Source organism: Gossypium hirsutum, chromosome D08 (assembly GCF_007990345.1).
Source record: "Gossypium hirsutum isolate 1008001.06 chromosome D08, Gossypium_hirsutum_v2.1, whole genome shotgun sequence".
NCBI lineage: Eukaryota > Viridiplantae > Streptophyta > Magnoliopsida > Malvales > Malvaceae > Gossypium > Gossypium hirsutum.
In genome coordinates this window covers 5,706,731-5,728,658 of record NC_053444.1, presented here as the reverse complement: position 1 = coordinate 5,728,658, position 21,928 = coordinate 5,706,731, and the positions used below count along the sequence as shown (strand labels likewise).

The following is a 21,928-nucleotide window of genomic DNA, read 5'->3' as shown; positions in this document are numbered from 1 at the left end:
TATTTTTTATATTTTCTAAATTGAAATGTGATTTTGATATTTATTCCAACTTTTGACTTTTTATCAATTGTTGAAGTTTGAATTTCTTCCATTCTAGTTTTTTTAGAACTATTACTAGGATCAGTAGGAAATATAGGAATTTGAACAGTTTTAATTCCTATTGGTGTACTATTTGTACTAATATTATCCTCTTCTTCATCTGGTTGAGAATTAGAGGGTAAAACTAAATTACCATTTGTATTTGTTATACAATTATTTTTAAAATACAATTTATTACCTGATGACATATATTCTATAGTATTAACTGGTTTAGAAGTACTAGAACTATTAATCTTTTCCATCATCCAATCTCTTGGAATTGACAGATCTCTTAAATCTAATAAATTTGGCTGAATTTCAGTAGTGAACCTGTTTGGTTCAAAGAGTTCAATAATTTTATTATTAATCTCTTTTATTTCTACTTCAACAGTATTTGTATATTCATTAATGGAAGTCTAGCTGATTGCTAGATCTTCTGCTAAATCATTAATATCAAAATTTTTTGTCTGAATTCTAAGACAAAGACACTCTTCTATTAGAGGATCTGTAATGGAAATAAAGTAATTTGGTTTAACTTTAAATCCTATTACTCCTGTATGTAAATTAGATTGAATACCTCCAATAAGTGCTTTTATTGGATTTTCAAATCTTTTATCTAAAAGGACAGCTATAATAGGAATATCATGACCTCTTCTAAATAAAGCTCTAATAGTAATCATGATTATACCTAAATGAATATATCTAACTTGAGGATATTTCTTTTTGATCCTTTTGATTTTTTCTTTAGTAAAGAGAGAGATTTCTGTTAATCCTCCTCTTGTATCTTTAGCGACTGTGTTACCGCTAATTTTTTCTATATGTCTCTGAGTCCATATTTTGAACTTAGAAATCTTATATATTTCTTCTTTAGAAATATGATTTTTATTAATATTTTCTATCATTTCATCAGAAAAGTCTTTTTCTTCTCCGATTAAATTTCCTAATTTAATATCCTGTTTTTCAGGATTTGGAATTTCTTCTAATTGATTATTAGAACTACTTCCTATATTAAACATAAATATATATTCATCGTTACTATCAGAATCTGTTTCTCATATTAACTCATATAAAATTTCTTCAGGATTTGTTTCCTTTTGATAACATATTTCTAAATCTTGTTTTTCAAGACTTCTTATCATTTTTCTAGCATTTTTCCCTTTATTAGGACAATTACTAGCTATATGACCATCTTCATCACAAATAAAACATTTACAAATTTGTTTCTTTGGTTTGGAAGTCTTTTTCCTAACCACTTTTTGATTTTTACCAAAAAAATTTTTATTACCTGGTTTCCATTTTCTTAATTTATATTTTTTACGTTTTTTATAAGTGTTGGGATATATTTGTTTACACCCAAATTCTCATTCATTTTCTAAAATTTTATAACAATATTTATGACTTAACTTATTTTTGACTTGTTTAACCGCTTTACTTTGCAAACAATGTAAAGTTATTCTTTCTTTTGCAAAGTTAATTCTATTACCTATAGTATCTATATTATCTCTTCAAAGCCCTGAGTTTTTACCGTGCTTATCTAAATAAGATACATATTTGTTTATACATATCTCATCCCAAGGTGGGGGTAATTTATGAAAGTATTGGTTTTTCCAAAACTCTATATTTTCATTTTTTTAGTTTTTGATATTCATGAAGGAATTTTTTAGAATATTCTTCTAAATATCTAATATTACATAATTTTATTTTTGAGATAGTGTAACTAGCTACACTATCTTGATCTTTTTTATCAAAATAACCACAAAATTTTGTTTTTAGAATTGAGGTTAAACTTTTTAAAAGGTCTTTAGGAGTTCCTATTTGACTTAATAAAAGCTCCTTTTGTTCTTTTCCTTTCTCAGACTCTTCCCAACGTCTAAGAAATTGAAGGACATCACCTTGAAAAGTTCTTACAAAATAATTTAAGAACTTTTCTTTTGATCATGTATTGTTGTTTACAACAATAGTCATTGACTGTGCTCAATCTTCTATAGTTTTTTCATAATTTGAAATAGGAGTATTAGATAAATCTAAATATATTCCTCCTTGGGCAACATTTCTTTTATTTAAGTCATCTATTCGTTGTCGAACAGGTTGACTTGATGTTTCTCCTGGATATTCAGGCTTAACATCATTAGTAGCTATATTTTCAATTTTGTTACCAAAAATCCTAAATTTTTCATTATCAAATTCAAATTCTTTATTAGAAAATCTAAGATAATCATCTGTTTGACTATCTGATTCTATTTTTCTTTTTCTATATGGATCTGGTGGTTCAGTATCCATAGGGTCTGGGATATTTATATCTTCGTCTACTTCTTCAGATGAAGTGGTTTCTTCATCAGAATTATAAGTTGAGACTTTTATATCTTCACCAGATTGTTTCTTTAATAATTCTGTGTTTTCAAAATTACTCGAACTACTACTATCATCATATTTTAGCATATAATGATAATTAAACAAACTGAATAGATCTTTATGTTTTTCATAAAGTTCTTCAATTAGTTTTAAATATTCAACTCTTTCTAGTTGATCATTACTATTAGTAAATTTTTCTTTCCAATGTTCTATAAGGGTTTTATAGGACTGGAAATCATATTCTTTTTGTTTATCATCTTTTTTTATATTTTTTATGTTTTTTTATAATTTTTTAACATAGATGACGATTCATCAGATGAAGTGTTTTCTTCATCAGATAAAACAAAAATATGATCTTGACCATTACCATAATATAAAGGACCTAAATTTACATCGGACTCAATATTATTATTATTTAAAACCTGATCTAATTTATTATTAACACTAGTTAATATTTCTTTAGACTTATGGTTTAAGTTCAAATCTTTTATATTACCTAAGTTATTTATTTTTTCTTCTACAGAACTGACTTTACTAAATAACCTACCAAAATAAAAAGAAGTCATATCAACAAGACTATTAATACCCTTAGAGATGAAACGTTGTTTTCGTTTCTAGAGTCTATATGCGTAATATGATCATAAGTTTTATCTTTAAACTGACACTCAATTTGCTTCATAATGTTTGTCTCGGGTACCTAAGACCGGCCTGTTATCCTAACGTCTTCACACAACGCCTAACGTTCTCCCTGGACTCAACGGCAACAAGAAGACAGATAAACAGATATAGGTTTTGAAACAAACAACTGTGAAACAAACAAAAATGTAAATCAAAGACAAAAACTTACAATGAATATTACGATATTATTTCTCCAGAAACTCGTTACACCGGCACCTCTAATACCAAGCACGGGGGGGGAGTATGAGGGATTTGAGAGTATGAGCGGAAGGGAATATAGACTCTTTATTAACAGAAGGAAAATGTTACAAAAGAGAAAACTAAAAAGTAAAGTATTTGGTAATTTACAAGATGCTATACAATTGAGCTTTCCTCCCTATTTATAGAGGAATTCTAAAAATTCTATACAATTGTATTTTGAATCCCGAACAGTGTTTCTGATAAGGACTCGGCTTCTTTGTGGATGTGGTTGCTTCCACGTTTCATGTATTTTTGCATGGCTATGGTTGCTTCCATATGTCATGCCTGCATTTATGACCACTGTTGTCACTGCTTGTGTCACAGCTGCTTTTGTCATCTCTTACATCATCATTGTTTTAATGATGATTAAGACTTTTTGTCTTCATCTGGATGTCTTCATCAAGCATTAATGGCTGCTTCCATCTTGCTTGCATCATCAATCTATCTTGATGTGATCTATCATTAATGGTTTATTCCATCATAATTCATCCCTCAAGATGATGAATAGTAGATATATCTTGATGATAATTTTCCCATGTATGTTTAATTTGCTCTAGAATGTAGGATGGGAAATCATCAATGTCCATGTTGACTATCTTTTTTAATAGGCGAATAGATTCTTCATCTTTTTCTTCTATAATTCCAGTATGATATGCCAGTATTCTTCTTCCATCAGTTCTGAGTTGAAAGTCTTTTTCTTGAAGAATATATTTGGCTTTTCCCAACAAATCACAGATCTATACAATAAAATGAATTTAGTGATTAATATATAAAGGGTGTAATTGAAATTAGATCCCATAATACTATTTAACTTGGTTGCAATCTCCTTGGCATCACAGTTAGCATCGCACTTCACCTCTTCATAGGTTTTGCCAGTCATTGTTCTTGCATTTTTTGTTACAACCATCAAAGCATGCATGAAACGATCGGAATCTGCCTCATTGACTGAATGCTTGCCGCCACGAGAACAATGCACATCATAATTCACCTTACAACGAACTTGCTGCCCATTTGTTTTGTTTTCTATTTGACAATTTAGACAAAGTTATTTGAAGATAGAGAATCTAGTGATTAATATTTAAAGAGTGTAACTAAAATTAGATCCCATAATATTTAAATGGTAATAAAATATTGAACTTAGTTGCAACCTCCTTGACACCACAATCACCGATCGCACTTCACCCCTCAATAGGGCTTTGCCATAGTCATCGTTCTTGCATTTTTAGTTACAACCTTCGAAGTATGCATTAAGACGATCAGAGTCTACCTCGATTAGCTCAATGTTTGCCGCCACAAGAACAATGCACACCATGTTTCACCTTACAACAAACTTGTTAACCATTTGTTTTGGTTCTATTTGAAAATTTAGACCAGAAGATTATTTGAAGAGGCAAACAAAAGCTTATTTCGATTACTCATCTGCAAGGTAAGGAAGCTAGTAATTAATATTTAAAAGGTGTAACTAAAATTAGATCCCATAATTTTAAATACAACAATATCAAAAAACCTAAGACCGAACTCAATATTTATATATTCATCAATCCAAATAGTCAATATATGGAAACCCATAAAAGTAAATTCAAATACGTTCAAATAGTAACTGAATTCAAAATCTAAAATATCCCAAAAATTGTTAATCAAATGATTAAAATTCCAACTACATTTTACCTATAACTATTAATTTGACAAATTTTCCTTAGCTAAAGCCAATGAAAGTTGATTTCTAAAAGCTTTAGTTTTTTTCATCATAGGGAGTCTGAATATTAGATGATTATGGAATTTTGTAGATTTAATATTCATAAATTTCTGGGAGTTCATGTTATTCGAAAATCATTTATGGTGTGGGAAACAAAGATGGGGGCAAACAGATTGAATTTAATGGTGGCGAATTCAAGCATCTTGAACCCAAACCCTAATTGTTCGATCCCCGTCAAGCCCAGCAGAGGCGATTTTATTCTCAACGGGATGGCAAGTCACGGATATAACAGTATCCGAATGGCCTTCGAGTCTCTGAATCATGGCTTTGGATTGAAGATCCCATAGATAAACACATTTATCCTCTGATCCACTAACGATGTACTTCCCACTCGTAACCGAGAATGTTGATGTTATACAGTAAACTCTGTTTGTATGTCCTTGATAAATTTTCAGAAACTTACCGGTTGAATAATTCCACAGCTTCTGCAATCAAAATCAAGAGTAATTTCTAAAATCTCAATCGGATTCGGTTTGATTTTGAAAGGTTAAAAGATGTTTTTTTTTAACTTACAAGAGTGCTGTCGAGGGTTGCGACCAGAATGAATTTCCCGTTGGGGGAGAATTTGGTGAACGAGACGGCGGGATCTTTGTCGTCGATTAGGGTTTTCAAGCAAGTACCTTCTTTGGCGGCCCAAATCTTGCATGTCCCGTCGTGGCTGCCTGATACAATCAGCGAACCGTCGCGGTTAAAATGAACCGACGTCACCGGCATGGAGTGGGCTCGGATTACCCTCAAGCACTTGCCGGTTTTCACCTCCCAAATGCGAATCGTCTCGTCGAAGGAGCCTGAGACGATGAGATTCGACTGCGGGTTGAAGTTCACGCAAAAGACGAAGTCGGAATGTCCCTTGAGGATCTTGAGGCAATCGAACGGGGGTCGTGCATCCCAGATGCGAAGGGTGCGATCGTCGGAGGCGGAGCAGATGTAGTGAGAATCGGAGGACCAGGCGAGGTCTGATATGCCTTCCGAGTGGCCGACGAGGCGGTGGAGGAGGGAGAGGGTCGAGGCGGACCAAATAATTAGGGTTTTGTCGAGGGAGGCGGAGGCTAAGAGGGTACCGTCGTTGGAAAATTTGACACAGGATACGGCGCGTTGGTGGCCAGCTAGCGTTTTCAGGTGACGGTAGGGTTTGTAGGCGGCGGTTGGTTGCTGGTTGGTACCACCGCTAGCCATTGTTCAGATACGGCGGGATGAATGTCGAAGCTTTAAAAACCTTTACAATCCCTATATTCTCCACGCCAGCCAGCCCGTTAGCTTGATGAGCACCCAATGTCGACCCCCTTAGAAATGCCATTGGCTAGTTTTTAATAAGCTGATTTTTCATTTTAATCAAACCCCATTATGAAAAGTTAGCATTTGATTAGGGATAAATATCAAAATGTTAAAATTTCCCATAAATCTATTTACTCTTCACACTATGAAATTATTATTATTTATTTATTAGTGAGACATTTTAAAATAAAATAAATATTGATATGATACTCATGTAACTAAAAAATTATGTTTTAATAATATAATTTTAACAGTGTTAGCAATTGAATCTAAATTTTGAAATCTGAAAAATGAAGAACTAAATTTTTGGAATAAAAGTACAAGGACTAAATTTTGAATTTGTGAAGAATACAAGGACTTATTGTCGATTTTAACTATATCAACTTATATACATGAACTTTAATTCAATGTGCAATTTGATACATTAACTTTGATTTTGTACAATTATAAACATAAACTTTGATTTTGGTACAAATGTGTACGTAAAATTTTGATTTTGATTTTAATTCAATCATTCACATTTAAAAATAAATATATGAATTTATTTTTTATATTAGATAAGTATAATTATTTTTCCTGTAATATGTAAACATAAATGATGTATATTGATAATAATGTTAAGGATTTGTGAAAATTGAATTAAGTCAGAATATCATATACAAAATTACATAAAATTAAACTTTATATATAGTATTGCACATTAAATAAAAATTCATGTATAATTTTAATATTTATCTCATTTGATTGTCCATCTATTTTATATTATATTTGTTGACCACCCATATGTTAATGGACTAAAGGACCAAATGGAAAGAAATTAGAAAATTTAAAGTTTTGAAAAATAAAAAGATATAAATTTTATATAGAAGGATTTTAAAAAATAGAAAATTTAAAGGATGAAAAAATAGAGAGATGGAAAATATATTTTTTTGTGTTTTGTTGGAAAAATATGGATACCACATCTATAATAAGAATAATTGCATATTATTATTTACTATCCTAAAATGCTAGCTCAAATTAAAAGTGATCTAATTTGATTAAGGCTTATTGGGCTTCGTTATTAAATAAATTATGAGTCAAATATGTGCAGATACTCTATAAACTAAATTCTAATTGATGATGGATTGATTAGAAATTAAGGTTAATGTGCAAAATGTATATATTACAGTTATGGTCCCAAATTACAGATATAGATAACTTTTCTGACATTCTATCTTCAAAAAGAGAGAGAGAGTCGCATTCTTTAAAATATTTGTGTGTTAATTTGAGAGAACAAAACCACAAGATTCGAAGATCTCAAGAAATTAATAGATTCAAATACATAGTTTTTGTTCTTGATGATCTTATATGACAAATCTTGGTTTATGATTTTAAATTTTATATCAAAATCTTATGGTTCTAACATGCTTGGTAAGAAATATGAAAATTTTGAAGAAAAAAAAACATTTTTTCCCATTACTCAGTATAATTAAAAAATGAGAGGAAAAAATGGAATTTTGAAAAATACATAGTTTGGAACAAACATACAAACCATTCTCATTTTCTTCTCTCATCATTCTAATTTGGAATGGTTTGTTTTTATGCATTAGAATAAAAATTGTCATCTCTCTTTTTTTTTCCAAACTTTTCTTCTCTATCAAGCACACTCAAATCTATTTTGGGTAAACTACTTTAATGGTAATTGAATTTTTTTCATGTATTTGTTTTGGTCATTCAACTATAGAAATTTTCAATTTAGTCACTAAACTACCCAAATTCCGTTAAAGTATAAATGGTTGGATGACGTGGAATTTTAAAATTTTTTATTTAAAGTAGTGGACCCCACCACATCATTATCTTTCTTTCTTTATTATTATTTTTGTTTATTTTCCCCTCTCACATCATTTTCTCTCATTTATTATTTTTTTTCATTTTTCATTTTCTCTTGGGGTTTCGAAATCATTTTTTTCGACACCAGTGAAAATCAGGCTGTTACAAAGTACATCTTTAGTGGATCAAAAGATAAATGTGTTTATCTATGGGATCTTCAACCTAAAGCTATGATTCTATAATGCCTCAGTTTCCAATGGTATTGAAAATTGCAATTTCGAGATCCTATTTTCGTAAACTGAGCCATAGACGAATTGAATTTTAGATAATTAATTTAGTCAAAATTGTGATTAATTAGGGCCCAGTGACTAGATTGTAAAGTCCAATCACTATAGATTTTTAATTAGGAAATGACCTAGGGACATATATTGCAATTAACCAAAGGTCTAAAATAACAATTAGACCATGTCAAATTAAATGTTAGTGGACAGCAAGGTTAATTAAGACTTAACTTGATTAAAATAAACTTTGTTTAATTAAACTAAGATTAATTAACTTAATTAACCTAATAATCCTACTATAAAAGACCAAATTCGATGGATGGAAAGGGAATTCCATCTTCTTCAACTGAATGTGAGAAAGAAAAGGGAGCTCCACGAAAGGGAATTCCATATTCTTCAACTGAATGTGAGAAAGAAAAGGGAGCTCCATGTCATTGTTAAAGGGTTCCAAGCTTTTAACCTTAAATTCAAGTAAGTCTCTGGCCATTTTAATTTGATTTTTATGTTTTTAAGGTCATGAGAGCTTGTTTTAGCTAGCCCAAGTGCCAATTTGTAAAAATGTTACAATTTTAGAAAGTTTCCGTTGATTTCTTGAAGTTTTAGGTGTTAAATTGATAGATTTTAAGCTTAGATGTGAAAAATGACTAAATTGTAAAGCTTAATTGATAGTTTGGCACATTAGGAACTAAACTGATTAAAATATAAAATTGGAAGTAGGAATAAGAAATAGAAGGTCCCTAATTAACAAATGTGAAATCAAATTTCAATCCAAAACTTTAAATTGAAAGTTATGCTAGTCTCGGTTTTAGGAACTAAATTGAATAAATTGTAAAATAAGTGTGAGTTTATAATTGATTGTGATTTGAGCTAGAATTTAATATTATGTATTTTCAAATTATAATTTGTTGCTAAAGACGACGTGGGAATGTCGAGAGGGAAAGGAAAGACGAGATCCGACGACGAGTAGCTCGAGTGTTCGGTTTGCATTTCTATAATTCAAATCACTTTATTTGTTGCATATTTCTATTGTTTAGCATGGTAAGATGTGGAGGTAAGCTTAGATTGGTTTGTTGAATCGAATTGGTATGATTATGTTTGATTATCGAGATAGAGAACTAAATTGAATAGAATTAAAAATAGTGAAATTTGATGAAATTATGGAATTGACTTTGAAATTGAGCTGAAATAGGATATGCTATGTGATAAATTGATTATTTGAACTATGAATTGAATTGATGAGATGAGAATTGAATAAAATGATAATTTGAATAAATTGTTACCTTATTAACTGTTCGAGCAGAGTCATGTATAGTTGTCATGCCATAGGATAGATTATGTAGGGGTTACTTCGACTACATGTTGATGAGTTTTGGGCACAACTTTTACTTTGGTTATACTGATGAATATTGGGCGCAATCTATTTACTTCGAATTTTTTGATGAGACACTGGGTGCCAAATTTTGTATGTTGGTTGGATCTGTGTATCCGTTCGAATCGGAGTCAGGTTAATAGGGATTTAAAATGTAAAGTTGATAATGGTATATGAATTGAATTGCCATTGAGAAAGAGTATGCGAATTGGATTTACAAGTTTAGAAGATTGATATGAAAAATTAGACGAATCAATTGATTTAATTTGAAAATTGGAATGTTATTATGATGTCAAACTCGGCTCCCTTTAAATCCTAAAATTTGGAACAAATTAAGGATTAAATTGAAAAAAATGTAAGTTGGCAGTCTCTACTAAAAAAATCAAAGAAAGATAGTAACTGAAATTGGACAATGTTAAGAACCAGGTCTGGTTTGGTTGGATTAAAACCAGTCGATCTCTTAGGGCTAGTTTGGCAATGCTTTTGAAAAGTGCTATGTAAAAAGTGCTTTTAAGAAGTGCTTTTAAAAAGTTTGGTTTAAAATTTGAGTGTTTAGCATTACTGTAAAAAAGTACTTTTGAGAAATAAAATGTCCATTTTAGACATGTTATTATCAAGTAACAAATATGCATTTAAATAATAATTAAATTAGTTAATATTATTATATTTTAGTAAGAATATAAAAAAATTATTATAACTTGTTGTTAATATTTTAATATATGAAATATAAATTTTAAATATTTTTAAGCAATAAATATTAATTATTTATAAAATTTAATTAGAATATATAAACTATAATTTAAATATTTAAATATAACCATAAAATATTTGTAATTAGTATTTTAATTTTTTTTATTTTTAATCAATGATTTTAACACATTTGTAATTAAGCACCAAGAAAAAAAAGAAAAGTACTATGTTATTGGAGGGGTGAAAAAGTAATTAAGCACCAAAAGTGCTTTTGGGAGAGGAAAAGCTAAAAATTTCAGCCAAAAGCAACTTGTTCTGCACAGCTTTTCTTCCAAAAGTGCTTTTGGAGTCAGAAATGCTTTTTTTAAGCAATGAAGAACAGGCCCTTAGTGAGAGACATAATGATTTTAAATGGATGGCCTATAAACAGTTAAAGACCATAAGAGAAAGGCTATAAATAGTCGAGAAGTGACTTCCAAAAGTGGATTCATATAAATTCTGTTTCATTTTCTTCTATTTATTCATCTTTTTCGTCGCTCCGAAGATAGGAAGTTTTGCATGGAGTAGTGATCATGAGTTTTGAGTCGAGAAAATAGAGGATCCAGTAAGCTGGTAAAGTTCTAAGTCCTTTAGTGTACGTATGGTTTAAGAACCAATGTTAAAGGCTTCCAGAAACCATTTTAATGATTTTGTATGTTTCTGGAAAATTAAGTTTAAAAGTGGGATTTCTAGGTTTAACTCATGAATTGGTTGTCTTGATTAGCTACCTGAAGAATAGAAGCTCCGGCGTTTGAAAAAGCTAAGCGAACAACGCAAAGAACCATCAAGTGAGTTTCTGCATTCAACCCCCTAAAATGCTATGTATACTGTAAGGTAAGGTTGCATGGGTTTATGAGTATCCGCCATTTTAGTTCAATGTGCATGAATTAGCTATGATTCCATGGTATTGTATCCATGAAATGCATGTAAGGGAAAATTGCTGGGTTTAGGCGAAGTTAGGAAGGGAAAATGGGATGATTCTGTTAGATACTGTCATATGGTGTTGTTGCGTACACCCATGATAAGCGAAGCTTCGGGCCTTGCGGAAGAGATGCTGTGGTGTTCGGGCATCAAGGTATAGGATGGTGAAATTGAGGAATGGATGGAATGAAATGGGAAGAGTAAAGATCATCTCTAGGCCATAAGACCAATTGGAGGCTATACGCCTAAAATGAGTAAGACCATAGCTGAAAGATGCTATGACACCATAACAAGAATAAATACGACCATAGTTGAAAGATGCTTTGACATCATGACATAATTAAGTAAGACCATAATTGAAAGACACTATGGCATCATGGTAAGCAGGTTAGGCTTAGTTCGAGATCCTGAACATCGATTTCAGCAACCAATCAAAATCCTAGACTCAACAATGTTTGAGAACCTCTTTTGTTAGTTAAATGGCATGTAACTAGTAAAGTCATTTTGGTATTTTGTTATGTTTGATGATGTTGAATTTAAATGTTCGGCATTTGGATTTGAATCATATGAATGCAAAGTTGGTATGTGAATTATCATATGGTATGTAAAGAATAAAAAGGTTACTTTTTCTAATGGTAATTGTGGATTAGCATGTATATATGTGATTCGATGAGTTGTGTTAGGTTGATAGATTATAAGTAATATGGCATAGGTATGTTATTGATTAAGGAGCTAATGAACTTGAAATGATGTTTGAGAGGTATTGGTATTGGCTATTTATGAGCTAAGCATGTATAATAAATGTTTATGATGACATTGCAAGTTGATGCCTAATAGAATTTGCAAAAACAATATGTGATGTTGCGACGTCATACAAGTGTCGTTGCGACGAGATATAGATTAGAGTATGTCACGGCGCGACGAGGAACCCCTCATGTCACGACGTCCACCTGATGATTTGAAGTTCTTATAATTTGGTCATAAATCTATTATGGGTTAGCTTTAGAGCTTTCGTAAGCTTGTATAAGACCTAAAAATGCTTGTTTATCGTATTGAATGCATGTTTTGGCTGAATATAACCATTAAATGGTATAAATTTTTTGTGAATATTTGTAGTTGCTCCAGAATGTGGCACCTTGTAGCGCAGATCCAGCGATCGGGTCGGGTACTTGGTGTTCTAGATTCAGAGACTCAAAAGCCATTCAGATATTATTATATTTGTGACTTGCCATCACGTTGAGAATAAAATAACCTTTTCTAGGTTTAAAGGGGATCAAAAAATTAAGATTTGAGTTCAAGATGCTTGAATTCACCGTTAAATTCAACCTGTTTGTCCCCACATTTGTTTCCCACACCATAAATAATTTTTGAATAACATGAACTCCTAGAAATTTATAAATATTGAATCTAAAAAATTCTATAATCATCGAATATTCACTACTTTTAGACGCCCTATGATGAAAAAAAGTAAAGCTTTTAGAAATTAACTTCCATTTGGTTTAACTAAGGAAAATTTGTCAATTTAATAGTTATAGGTAAAATGTACTTAGAATTTTAATCATTTGGTTAACATGGGATATTTTAGTTTTTGAATTGAGTTTCTATTGGAATTCATTTTGATTTGAGTCTTATAACGTGGGTTGTATTTGAATTTACTTTTATATGGGTTTTTATATATTCACTATTTATATTGAGTTCCATTTTAGTTTTTTTGATATTTTTGCATTCAAAATTATGAGATCTAATTTTAGCTACACCCTTTAAATACTTCCCATCTTGCGGATGAGTAGCCAAAATAAGCTTTCATTTACCTCTTCAAATAACTTTGCCTAAATTTTCAAATAGAAATCGTAACAAATGGCGAACAGGTTCATTATAAGGTGGATTACGGTGTGCATTGTTCTCGTGGCGGCAAGTATTAAGCCAATCGAGGCAGATTCTGATCGTTTCAATGCATGTTTCGAAAGTTGTAACGAGAAATGTAAGAACGATGACCATGGCAATGCCTATTGTGAGGTGAAATGCGACGTTGATTGTGGTGCCAACGAGGTTACAGCCAAGTTCAATATTGCCATTTAGTTACTTTCGTCGTTTCCGTTGACGGGATTAATTCCTCTAATGCTTCTTCGTTTAATTAAATTTATGTTTTTTATTATGTAATATAATTTTGGTCTTAGTTAATTACTAGCTCAATTCTTTTCTTTTCTTTTTGGGTATTTTATTGATCTCTTGAAAAAAATTTCTTTCTATTTTGTTCTACTCAACATTAAACCTATAGCCGACCAGGTCGAATCTTGAATATGGAATTCAATGATTTAAAATTTGGAGCAAATTGTTCCAATTTTAATAACTAGAAAACAATTTTCCTTTTATTTTTTCTAATCAACACTAAAATCAAAATTAATATTTATATAAAACTTGTAAATATTTAATTTATTAAGCCATATTTTTTAGGTCTAATTATAATTTTTTTTCTTTCTACTCTACAGTAAAAAGAGATTAGTTTATCTATTTTAATTTGTCAGAATTTAATGTTTATACTTTACGAAAATTTAAAAGCTATTCAAGTTGCGGTAACACATGAACTACTAAATTTTGCTAATTCGTTATATATAAATGGTTGAAATGTTAATTTTTACTAATTTAATTAACGATTTAACATCAAAGTTTTAAGAGGTTTAAAGGTATTATCCAATTCAACAAATTTCACACGAGCGCCTAGTTTTAAATGGAGGAAGAAGATGCATGCATCTTTTAATTTTCCACCCACTTTCAATTCATCTTCTCCTTCCATTGTTTTCATCAAAGAAAGAAAGAAGCTAAGGTTCAACATTCGGCCATTAAAAATCAAGGTTTCAAGCTATTTTTATTAAATTTTTATAGGTTCTTGATCATGAGAGTTTAAATTAGCTAGCCTATGCATCAAATTGTTCAATTAGCTAATCTTTAGCAAGTTACCATTACAGAGAAATTGATAATTTAGAGCTTAATTTGAAGGAATTGATAGTTAATATGCTTAGATGATAAAAAGGACTAAATTGTAAATCTAAATAAGTTTGTTTGCTAACTTTGTAACAGTTTATTATCCAAATGGTAATAGTTAAATTTGTTAGGTCAAATATACTATTAGTCATGTATTAGCTTGTTATGAATTAAGTATTGTTTTAATTTGATAATTTTAGTTTCTATATTTTTCGAATTTTAAAATTTCAATCATAACTCAAACGACAGTCATTAAATCCATTGAAAGAAATAACACGATTTTTTAATACCATATAAAAATAAATAATAAATTGATATGACATTACGTATGTAATAATATGTTTACCTATAAGGTTTTTATAAAAAAAACATGATTTAATTTAATAGATTTAACATATACCATTTGAGTAAAAATTAAAATTTTAAATTTTAAAAAATAAATAAACTAAAAATAATCGGATTAAAATACAAAGATTAAACCAACAATTTATGCATACTACAGGGACCTAATAAGACAAAATAATTTTATCATTTGAATTTGAAAACTTAAAAAGAAGCCATCATTTCCCTCCAATTCCGCACGCATTCTTTTGATTTTTCTTATTGCCATCTTCTTCATTACTCTGCACCACTCTTCACTATTATTAAAAAAAAAATCAAAAAGTAGAAAACAAGAGAAAAAGAAGGTATTTTATTCTCTGGTCTCAATGGAACTCTATCAATCTTTTTTTTTCTTTTTTCCATTCTACGTTTTTGTTTTAAAAAGTAGAGCGTTTTTGTCTGTTATTTGCTTTTTTATTGCACATATAAAATTGCAGATTTGTTTACTGGACGGATAGAATTGAAATGAACTAGAAAATCGAGTGGATAAATATTCGGATTCTTGTTTTGTTTCGGGTTCTTGGTGAAAATCGACCGTGCAATAGCAAATTTTGTTTACAAAACCAGGGAGTGTTACAGGTGAGAGATTGAACGATTATTTAATTTATTTTTATCTACAAAATTTATGTTATGAACTAAGTAGTTTTGTAAATTTTCATTTTAGGGTTTCGAGCACTATTTTTACTCCCTTTAGGAAGGCTTTCTCACTTATTTTATTTCATTTCCATATGATCTAGTAACGAGCTAGTAATGAATTTTAGCTATCTTCATTATCCGATTTTGATGGGAAAAAAGAATGATAAGCAGGTTTTATGTGTGTTATACTATTCATTTTTCTTGGGTTATCCACAGCAGATAGATATCTAGATACTGATACAAGGATATAATTCTTCAACTATATGAAAGATTTAGAATAATTTAACGTATCCATTTTGGACACTCTCAGTCACTTCTGAGTTTGAGTAACTTAAGATGTTGGAGTTTTGGAACAATATTAATTAGTCTTATGGAGCATTGGAAGACTAATTCTATATTAATTAGGAATAGACTGGAGATGAGTTTTGTCATAAGTGCAAACAACCTTGTATGTTCATATGCTTTGCTCAATAACTATAGAATTTGGGAATATGAGATAGGTTGATTCTTTGTCTAAATCAGAAGTTTTAACCAGTTTGTACAATTTTGCAATTAACAAGGTTCATGTAAGAAATATACAGTCAACCTGGATCAATACATAAGTTTGAATATTGACTAGTTTCAAGCTTTTTGGCTGTGATGTAACATTATTTACTTCCATCCGGAATTAGCATCGCCTCTGTTATTGCCCTTTTGGTTCTTTCAATCAAGACCGTGGCTTTGTACATTGGGATTTCTCAATAAAAGTATATTGCTAACATATTTGATGCCGTTGGCATAGCGATTGTTATGTAAATTAAAGTCTTTTAGTAGCATATGGAAATTGTTGGGATTTCGTTTCAGATATTTATCTTTCTATGCACTTTTTAAGTGTTGCAAAGAACATTTTGTTTCATTATGTTGTACAATTATTTCATTTAACAATACTTGAGAAACCGGCTTCATTTCTCATCTCGTTTGTTCTTGCATTTAGAAGTCCCTTATTTTCTGATTTCGTCTCTATTAGCTGTTTTGTTTCATTCAATGCCACTACCATGTAAATAATATGTAAATAATACTCGTATGATTAGAATCTGCATTTCTGAAATCGTGGTATATAGAAATGGTTACAGATCTCTTTGGCCATCTTCATTACTCTTATTTTGTCATGTGCATGCACCAGCAAAGTATCCTGGTTTTGTTATAATGTATTTGCAACATGTCATGGTCTTAGGTTAATTAAACATGGGATCTGGAACACAAACTTTCCAACACCGCTCGCTGTCTGTGAAATTGTGGCCACCTAGTCATAGCACGAGGCTAATGCTTGTAGAGCGGATGACGAAGAATCTTACAACTCCATCCATTTTCTCTAGAAAGTGTGGCCTATTAAGTAATGATGAGGCCGAGGAGGATGCCAAGAAAATGGAAGAGTTAGCTTTTGCTGCTGCGGATCAACATTACAAGAAGGAGCCTGATGGTGATGGAAGTTCTGCAGTGCAAATATATGCCAAAGAATCCAGTAGACTGATGCTGGAAGTTATTAAAAGAGGCCCAAAAGTTAATGATGGAGAGTTGGCAGATAAAGCTACTGATCTTCGTGGAACCATTTTTGATATATCAGGAGGTCACCGGGAATTTATAGAGGCAGAGGAGGCTAAGGAACTATTGAGACCACTGGGAGAGCCAGGAAATTCCTATACTAAGATATGTTTTAGCAACAGAAGTTTTGGTTTAGATGCTGCAAATGTTGCTGCACCTATCTTATCAACCATTAAAGATCAGTTGACAGAGGTAGACCTTTCGGATTTTATTGCAGGAAGGCCAGAGTCGGAAGCTCTCGATGTTATGAACATTTTTTCTTCAGTCCTGGAAGGTTGTCACTTGAGGTACCTGAATCTTTCAAACAACGCCTTAGGTGAAAAAGGCGTCCGGTCATTTGGGGCACTTCTAAAGTCACAGAATAGTTTACAGGAACTTTATTTGATGAACGATGGTATCTCGGAAGAAGCTGCACGAGCGGTTTCCGAGCTAATTCCTTCTACTGAGAAACTGAAAGTACTTCATTTTCATAATAACATGACAGGGGATGAAGGTGCGTTCGCTATCTCCAAGATAGTGAAACGCTCCTGTTCATTGGAGGATTTCCGATGTTCTTCTACAAGAGTTGGCACAGATGGTGGTCTGGCCTTAGCTGAAGCACTAAAGAGATGCGCACATTTAAAGAAACTTGATCTACGTGACAACATGTTTGGTGTTGAAGCTGAAGTTGCTTTGAGTAAAGCAATATCTCAATTCACAGATCTCACCGAGGTTTACCTCAGTTACTTGAACCTTGAAGATGAAGGAACCGAGGCACTTGCCAAAGCTCTAAAACACTCTGCACCTTCACTTGAAGTTCTTGAAATGGCTGGAAACGACATTACAGCCAAAGGCACCGCTTCCTTAGCAGCCTGCATCGCATCGAAACAGTTCCTTACGAACTTAAACTTAGCCGAGAATGAACTTAAGGATGAAGGAGCTATTTTGATTGCCAATGCATTAGGAGAGGGTCATGGTCAGTTGAATGAAGTTGATATGAGCACGAATGCCATTAGGCGAGCCGGTGGTAGACATTTGGCTCAGGTGGTCGTGAAAAAACCCGGATTCAAGTTGCTGAATATCAATGGAAATTTCATATCCGACGAAGGGATAGATGAGGTGAAGGAAATATTTAGAGGTTCCCTCGATATGCTGGGACCTTTGGACGAGAATGATCCAGAAGGAGAAGATGATGAGGAAGAGGAAGATGAAGACGAGGAGGAGAATGCAGAACATGAGAAGGGATTGGAATCCAAGCTTACGGATCTCAAAATCAACCAATGAGAAGAGTTTGCTGGGAACTGGATTCATTTCAAGCTTTTTTATTCCGTTTGCTTCTTGTCCTATATTTAAAATTTAATCCAATACTTTTAAGTAATTTAATTAGGTTAAAAACTAATTTGTATTCTTATGCGATGGATGGATCATGTATATTAAATTTATAATGTTTTTTATAATATTATTTTTCTCTAAAAAATTTAAAAAATTTCTTAAAATTCATTAATAAATTTTAAAAATAATATAATTACAAAATATTTTTAAAAATATTTAACTAATTTAAAATAAATTATATTAAAGTTATTTAATTTTAAAAATATTTAATATTAAAATAATACAAAAAATTCATCATGGATATTAATACTATTATATTACAATTCAAATAATATTATTTCTAATTTTTTACATGTTATTTATTTTATATATTGTTAAATTAATCTATTTTAATATTATAAATGGTTAATATTCTATTTTTGGTAATTTTATATTTATATTTATCTTAGTTTAATAAATGAGTGTAATTAATTTTCATTATATTTGAATTCAATTGGATAAATACTATTAATATTATAACATTAAAAGTTAATTCAATTAAGTAAAATATTAAAAATAAAGAGATAATTTATTTAAAATCAACTTTATATTTTAACATATAAAATTATAATAATAAAAAAACATGAAATAGCTTTTAAAAATTAAAAGGTAAGAGATAAAAGACTTATATATCCAAATTATAAGTAAATGTTTAAATTGAGTGCCATGTGTTAAAAAAAAACCTGTGTAAGGTAAACATGATTATTTTTTTAAGGTCATATTGCTATAGTATATATACATTTGTCAACTTAGCATGTTTACTTTCTATCAATTCCATCAATTATATGTCACGTTATATTAGGATGGTTTAATTAACATGTTAAATTGACAATTTTTGATAAAAAAATAAAACTTTGAATTTTTTTTTTGTAAAATTCATGTTCTTTGTAACATTAAATTTTTAGTTAAAATCTAGCATAGGTCTTTGTACTCTTTACAAAATGGGAATTTAATTTCTATACTTTTATTTCCAGAAATTTAATCACTTTACTTTCAGATTTTAAAATTCAAGTTTAATTATTAACACTGTTAATTTTTTGTTAAAATTATTGGTGTGAGATTTTGAAATAAATAAAATACTCACTTTATAGCAATATAACTAAAAAGTTGACGTTATAATGAACTTAAATTTAATAAAATAATCTTAACAATGTTAACTGTTGTATCTAGATTTTAAAATCTGAAAAAAATATAAAGATTAAATTCTTATTACGAAAAATACAAAGATTTATGACCTATTTTAACTTAAAATTTTTATTACATAATTATAAAATTGATATTTAAAAAGTAAATTTCTTTAAAAAAAAAGAAACATCAAACTTTAAATAAAATTCCTTAAAATAATTTAAAGTAAATGAACTACCAAATGGGAGTATTCCAGCTTAAAGAAACTGAAGCTTGACTCAAAATTTAAGGGTTGACTGAATTTTATTTAAAATAAAAATAAAAACTGGATATCAATTCAATTTAAATATTGAATTGTCCGAGTAGGTTTGAAAATGTCTTTAATATTATTTTTGTTTTTAATGTGTCTAAATAAAAGGTTAAATACAAAATTAATATTCGAACTTATCCATTTTTTCAAAATTGGTACTTATAGTTTTTTTATCCCAATTTGATACTCGAACTTTTTTTCCATTCATTAATTTGGTACTTGAGTCTAACGGCGTTAAGATTTTACTGACGTAGCAGCGTTGATCACTAGTGCGCCGCCATGTGTCACACTTCCAATATTGGACCATTTTTATTTTTTTACCAATTCTTTTAAATATTATTACTTAATAATATTATTCCTTTAAAAAATGTTCTTTGTCATCATCTTCAACCTCTTTTCTCTTCTCTCTTTTGTTTTTCTCTCTTTTATTCATTTGTTTCTTCCTTTTTGATCATCTCTTTCATTTTCTCCTTCACTTTTCGTTTCCTATCACTTTCGTTTGCAATGTGAATAGAGTTTTGTGTTCTCTTTCATTTTCCATCTCCTTCACGTCTTCACGGAACGCGTTTAAGGGTTTTCTATACCATTACGGTTTAAGGGCTCCCGTTTATAATGCAAATATTCCACGGAACAAAGGGAGAAACTTTTTTGGTTGTCCAAACTTAGCGAACTTCAAAAAGATAAATTGTTGCTTTTTAATTGTTATGTTGAAGGAAATTAGGATTCAAATTTTGGTCCGATATTGTTGGGTGTGTAAAAAATAAAAAGTTCTGTGATCTGAGTTGAAACATTTGTGTAATTTTGTTTACTTTCATTTTGTTGCAACTTGGGTTGAGGGTTTTTTACTAAAAGAATACAAAAAAAAATTTTAAAAAAATACCAAAATAGTATGACTTTTTTTATTTACGGAAATGGTACAAAAAAAAGTTAAAAAAAAAGCTGAAATCTGGGCCTGCCACAGGTGGCACCAAAGTTTCCTGTGGCAGAGGCGGCACCAAAGGTGCCACTGGCACACATGGCACCACTTCAATTATAATAAGCCCGATTCAGTCCAGTTGAAGAAGAAAAAGAAAAAGAAGAAGAAGAAGAAGAAGGTGGTGCCAGAAAAAGAAAAGAAAAAGAGAGAAAGAGAGAGAATAGAGAAAGGAGAAAGAAAGAGAAGAAAAAAATAGAAAAAAAAGTATTTTTCTAAAAAATAATGGATTATATTGTTATTATGTTTTTTGTATAGTTTTTATCGATTTTTGTTGTTAGTTTAGTTATTATTGTTAGTTATGAAGATTAATAAAAACCCAAATTATTATTTTAGTTAGTAATATTATTGTTAGTTTTTAGGGTTTAGTTATTAATAATTATCGTTACTTAGTATTATTGTTAGTAAAAAACTAATATTGTTATTATGGTTAGTTATTAGGATTAGTAAAAACCCTAATTATTATTTTAGTTAGTATGATTGTTAGTTTTTATATTATATTATTGCGATGCTTGCAACTTCAAAACAAATTTAGTAAAAAACCCTTATTTTGACCATTTATTCGTATTTTTTTTCTGAATTTTATTACTTTTAAAAAATATACTATTTTCTAATTTTCTAATTTTACATTATTTTAGTACATTATGTTTGAAATGTATTAATTTAGTGTGTTTTTTAAATAAAATTTTTAAAAAAACCTTATTTCGGCCCTTTGTTCGTATTTTTTTCCGAATTTTATTACTTTCAATAAAAATATATTATTTTTATATTTTATTATTTTACATCATTTTAGTACATTATGTTTGAAATGTATTAATTTATTGTGTTTTTTAAATAAATTAAAAAAACCCTTATTTCGGCCATTTGTTCGTATTTTTTTTCCAAATTTTATTACTTTCAATAAAAATATATTATTTTCATTTTTTATTATTTTACATTATTTTAGTACGTTATGTTTAAAATGTATTAATTTACTGTATTTTTTAAAATAAATTAAAAAAACTCTTATTTCGGCCCTTTGTTCGTATTTTTTCCCGAATTTTATTACTTTCAATAAAATATATTATTTTCGTATTTTATTATTTTACATTATTTTAGTACA

The 21,928-nt window shown here is 29.9% G+C and overlaps 2 protein-coding genes across 4 annotated transcripts; one reads left to right on the top strand and one right to left on the bottom strand.

Moving 5' to 3' along the window:
• Positions 1 to 5,072: 5,072 nt before the first annotated feature.
• On the bottom strand, positions 5,073 to 6,441 carry LOC107960938 (COMPASS-like H3K4 histone methylase component WDR5B). Its single transcript, XM_016897189.2, has 2 exons — positions 5,618 to 6,441; positions 5,073 to 5,529 (listed from the first exon to the last, which is right to left on the bottom strand). Exons 1-2 carry the CDS (start codon positions 6,278 to 6,280, stop codon positions 5,239 to 5,241), a joined length of 954 nt encoding a protein of 317 aa, XP_016752678.2. The 5' UTR covers positions 6,281 to 6,441; the 3' UTR covers positions 5,073 to 5,238.
• Positions 6,442 to 15,041: 8,600 nt separating this feature from the next.
• LOC121220228 (RAN GTPase-activating protein 1) lies at positions 15,042 to 18,533 on the top strand. Of its 3 annotated transcripts, XM_041099630.1 has the most exons (3): positions 15,044 to 15,156; positions 15,289 to 15,430; positions 16,701 to 18,521. In XM_041099630.1, the coding sequence occupies exon 3, from the start codon at positions 16,712 to 16,714 to the stop codon at positions 18,329 to 18,331; it is 1,620 nt and encodes a 539-aa protein (XP_040955564.1). In that variant the 5' UTR covers positions 15,044 to 15,156; positions 15,289 to 15,430; positions 16,701 to 16,711; the 3' UTR covers positions 18,332 to 18,521. The 3 variants fall into 3 exon arrangements, with proteins under 3 accessions (XP_040955565.1, XP_040955564.1, XP_040955566.1); XM_041099631.1 differs by lacking the exon at positions 15,289 to 15,430 and having other exon boundaries at positions 15,042 to 15,156; positions 16,701 to 18,513; XM_041099632.1 differs by having other exon boundaries at positions 15,049 to 15,430; positions 16,701 to 18,533.
• Positions 18,534 to 21,928: the final 3,395 nt, after the last annotated feature.

What these genes read in the sequence shown, in the direction of transcription:
- LOC121220228 (XM_041099632.1), top strand. Translation starts at nt 16,712, where the DNA reads ATGGGATCTGGAACACAAACTTTCCAACACCGCTCGCTGTCTGTGAAA.
- LOC107960938 (XM_016897189.2), bottom strand. Translation starts at nt 6,280, where the DNA reads ATGGCTAGCGGTGGTACCAACCAGCAACCAACCGCCGCCTACAAACCC. An exon ending in CAACCCTCGACAGCACTCTT is followed by an intron (nt 5,530 to 5,617) that starts GTAAGTTAAAAA and finishes TTTTGATTGCAG; the next exon opens with AAGCTGTGGAATTATTCAAC.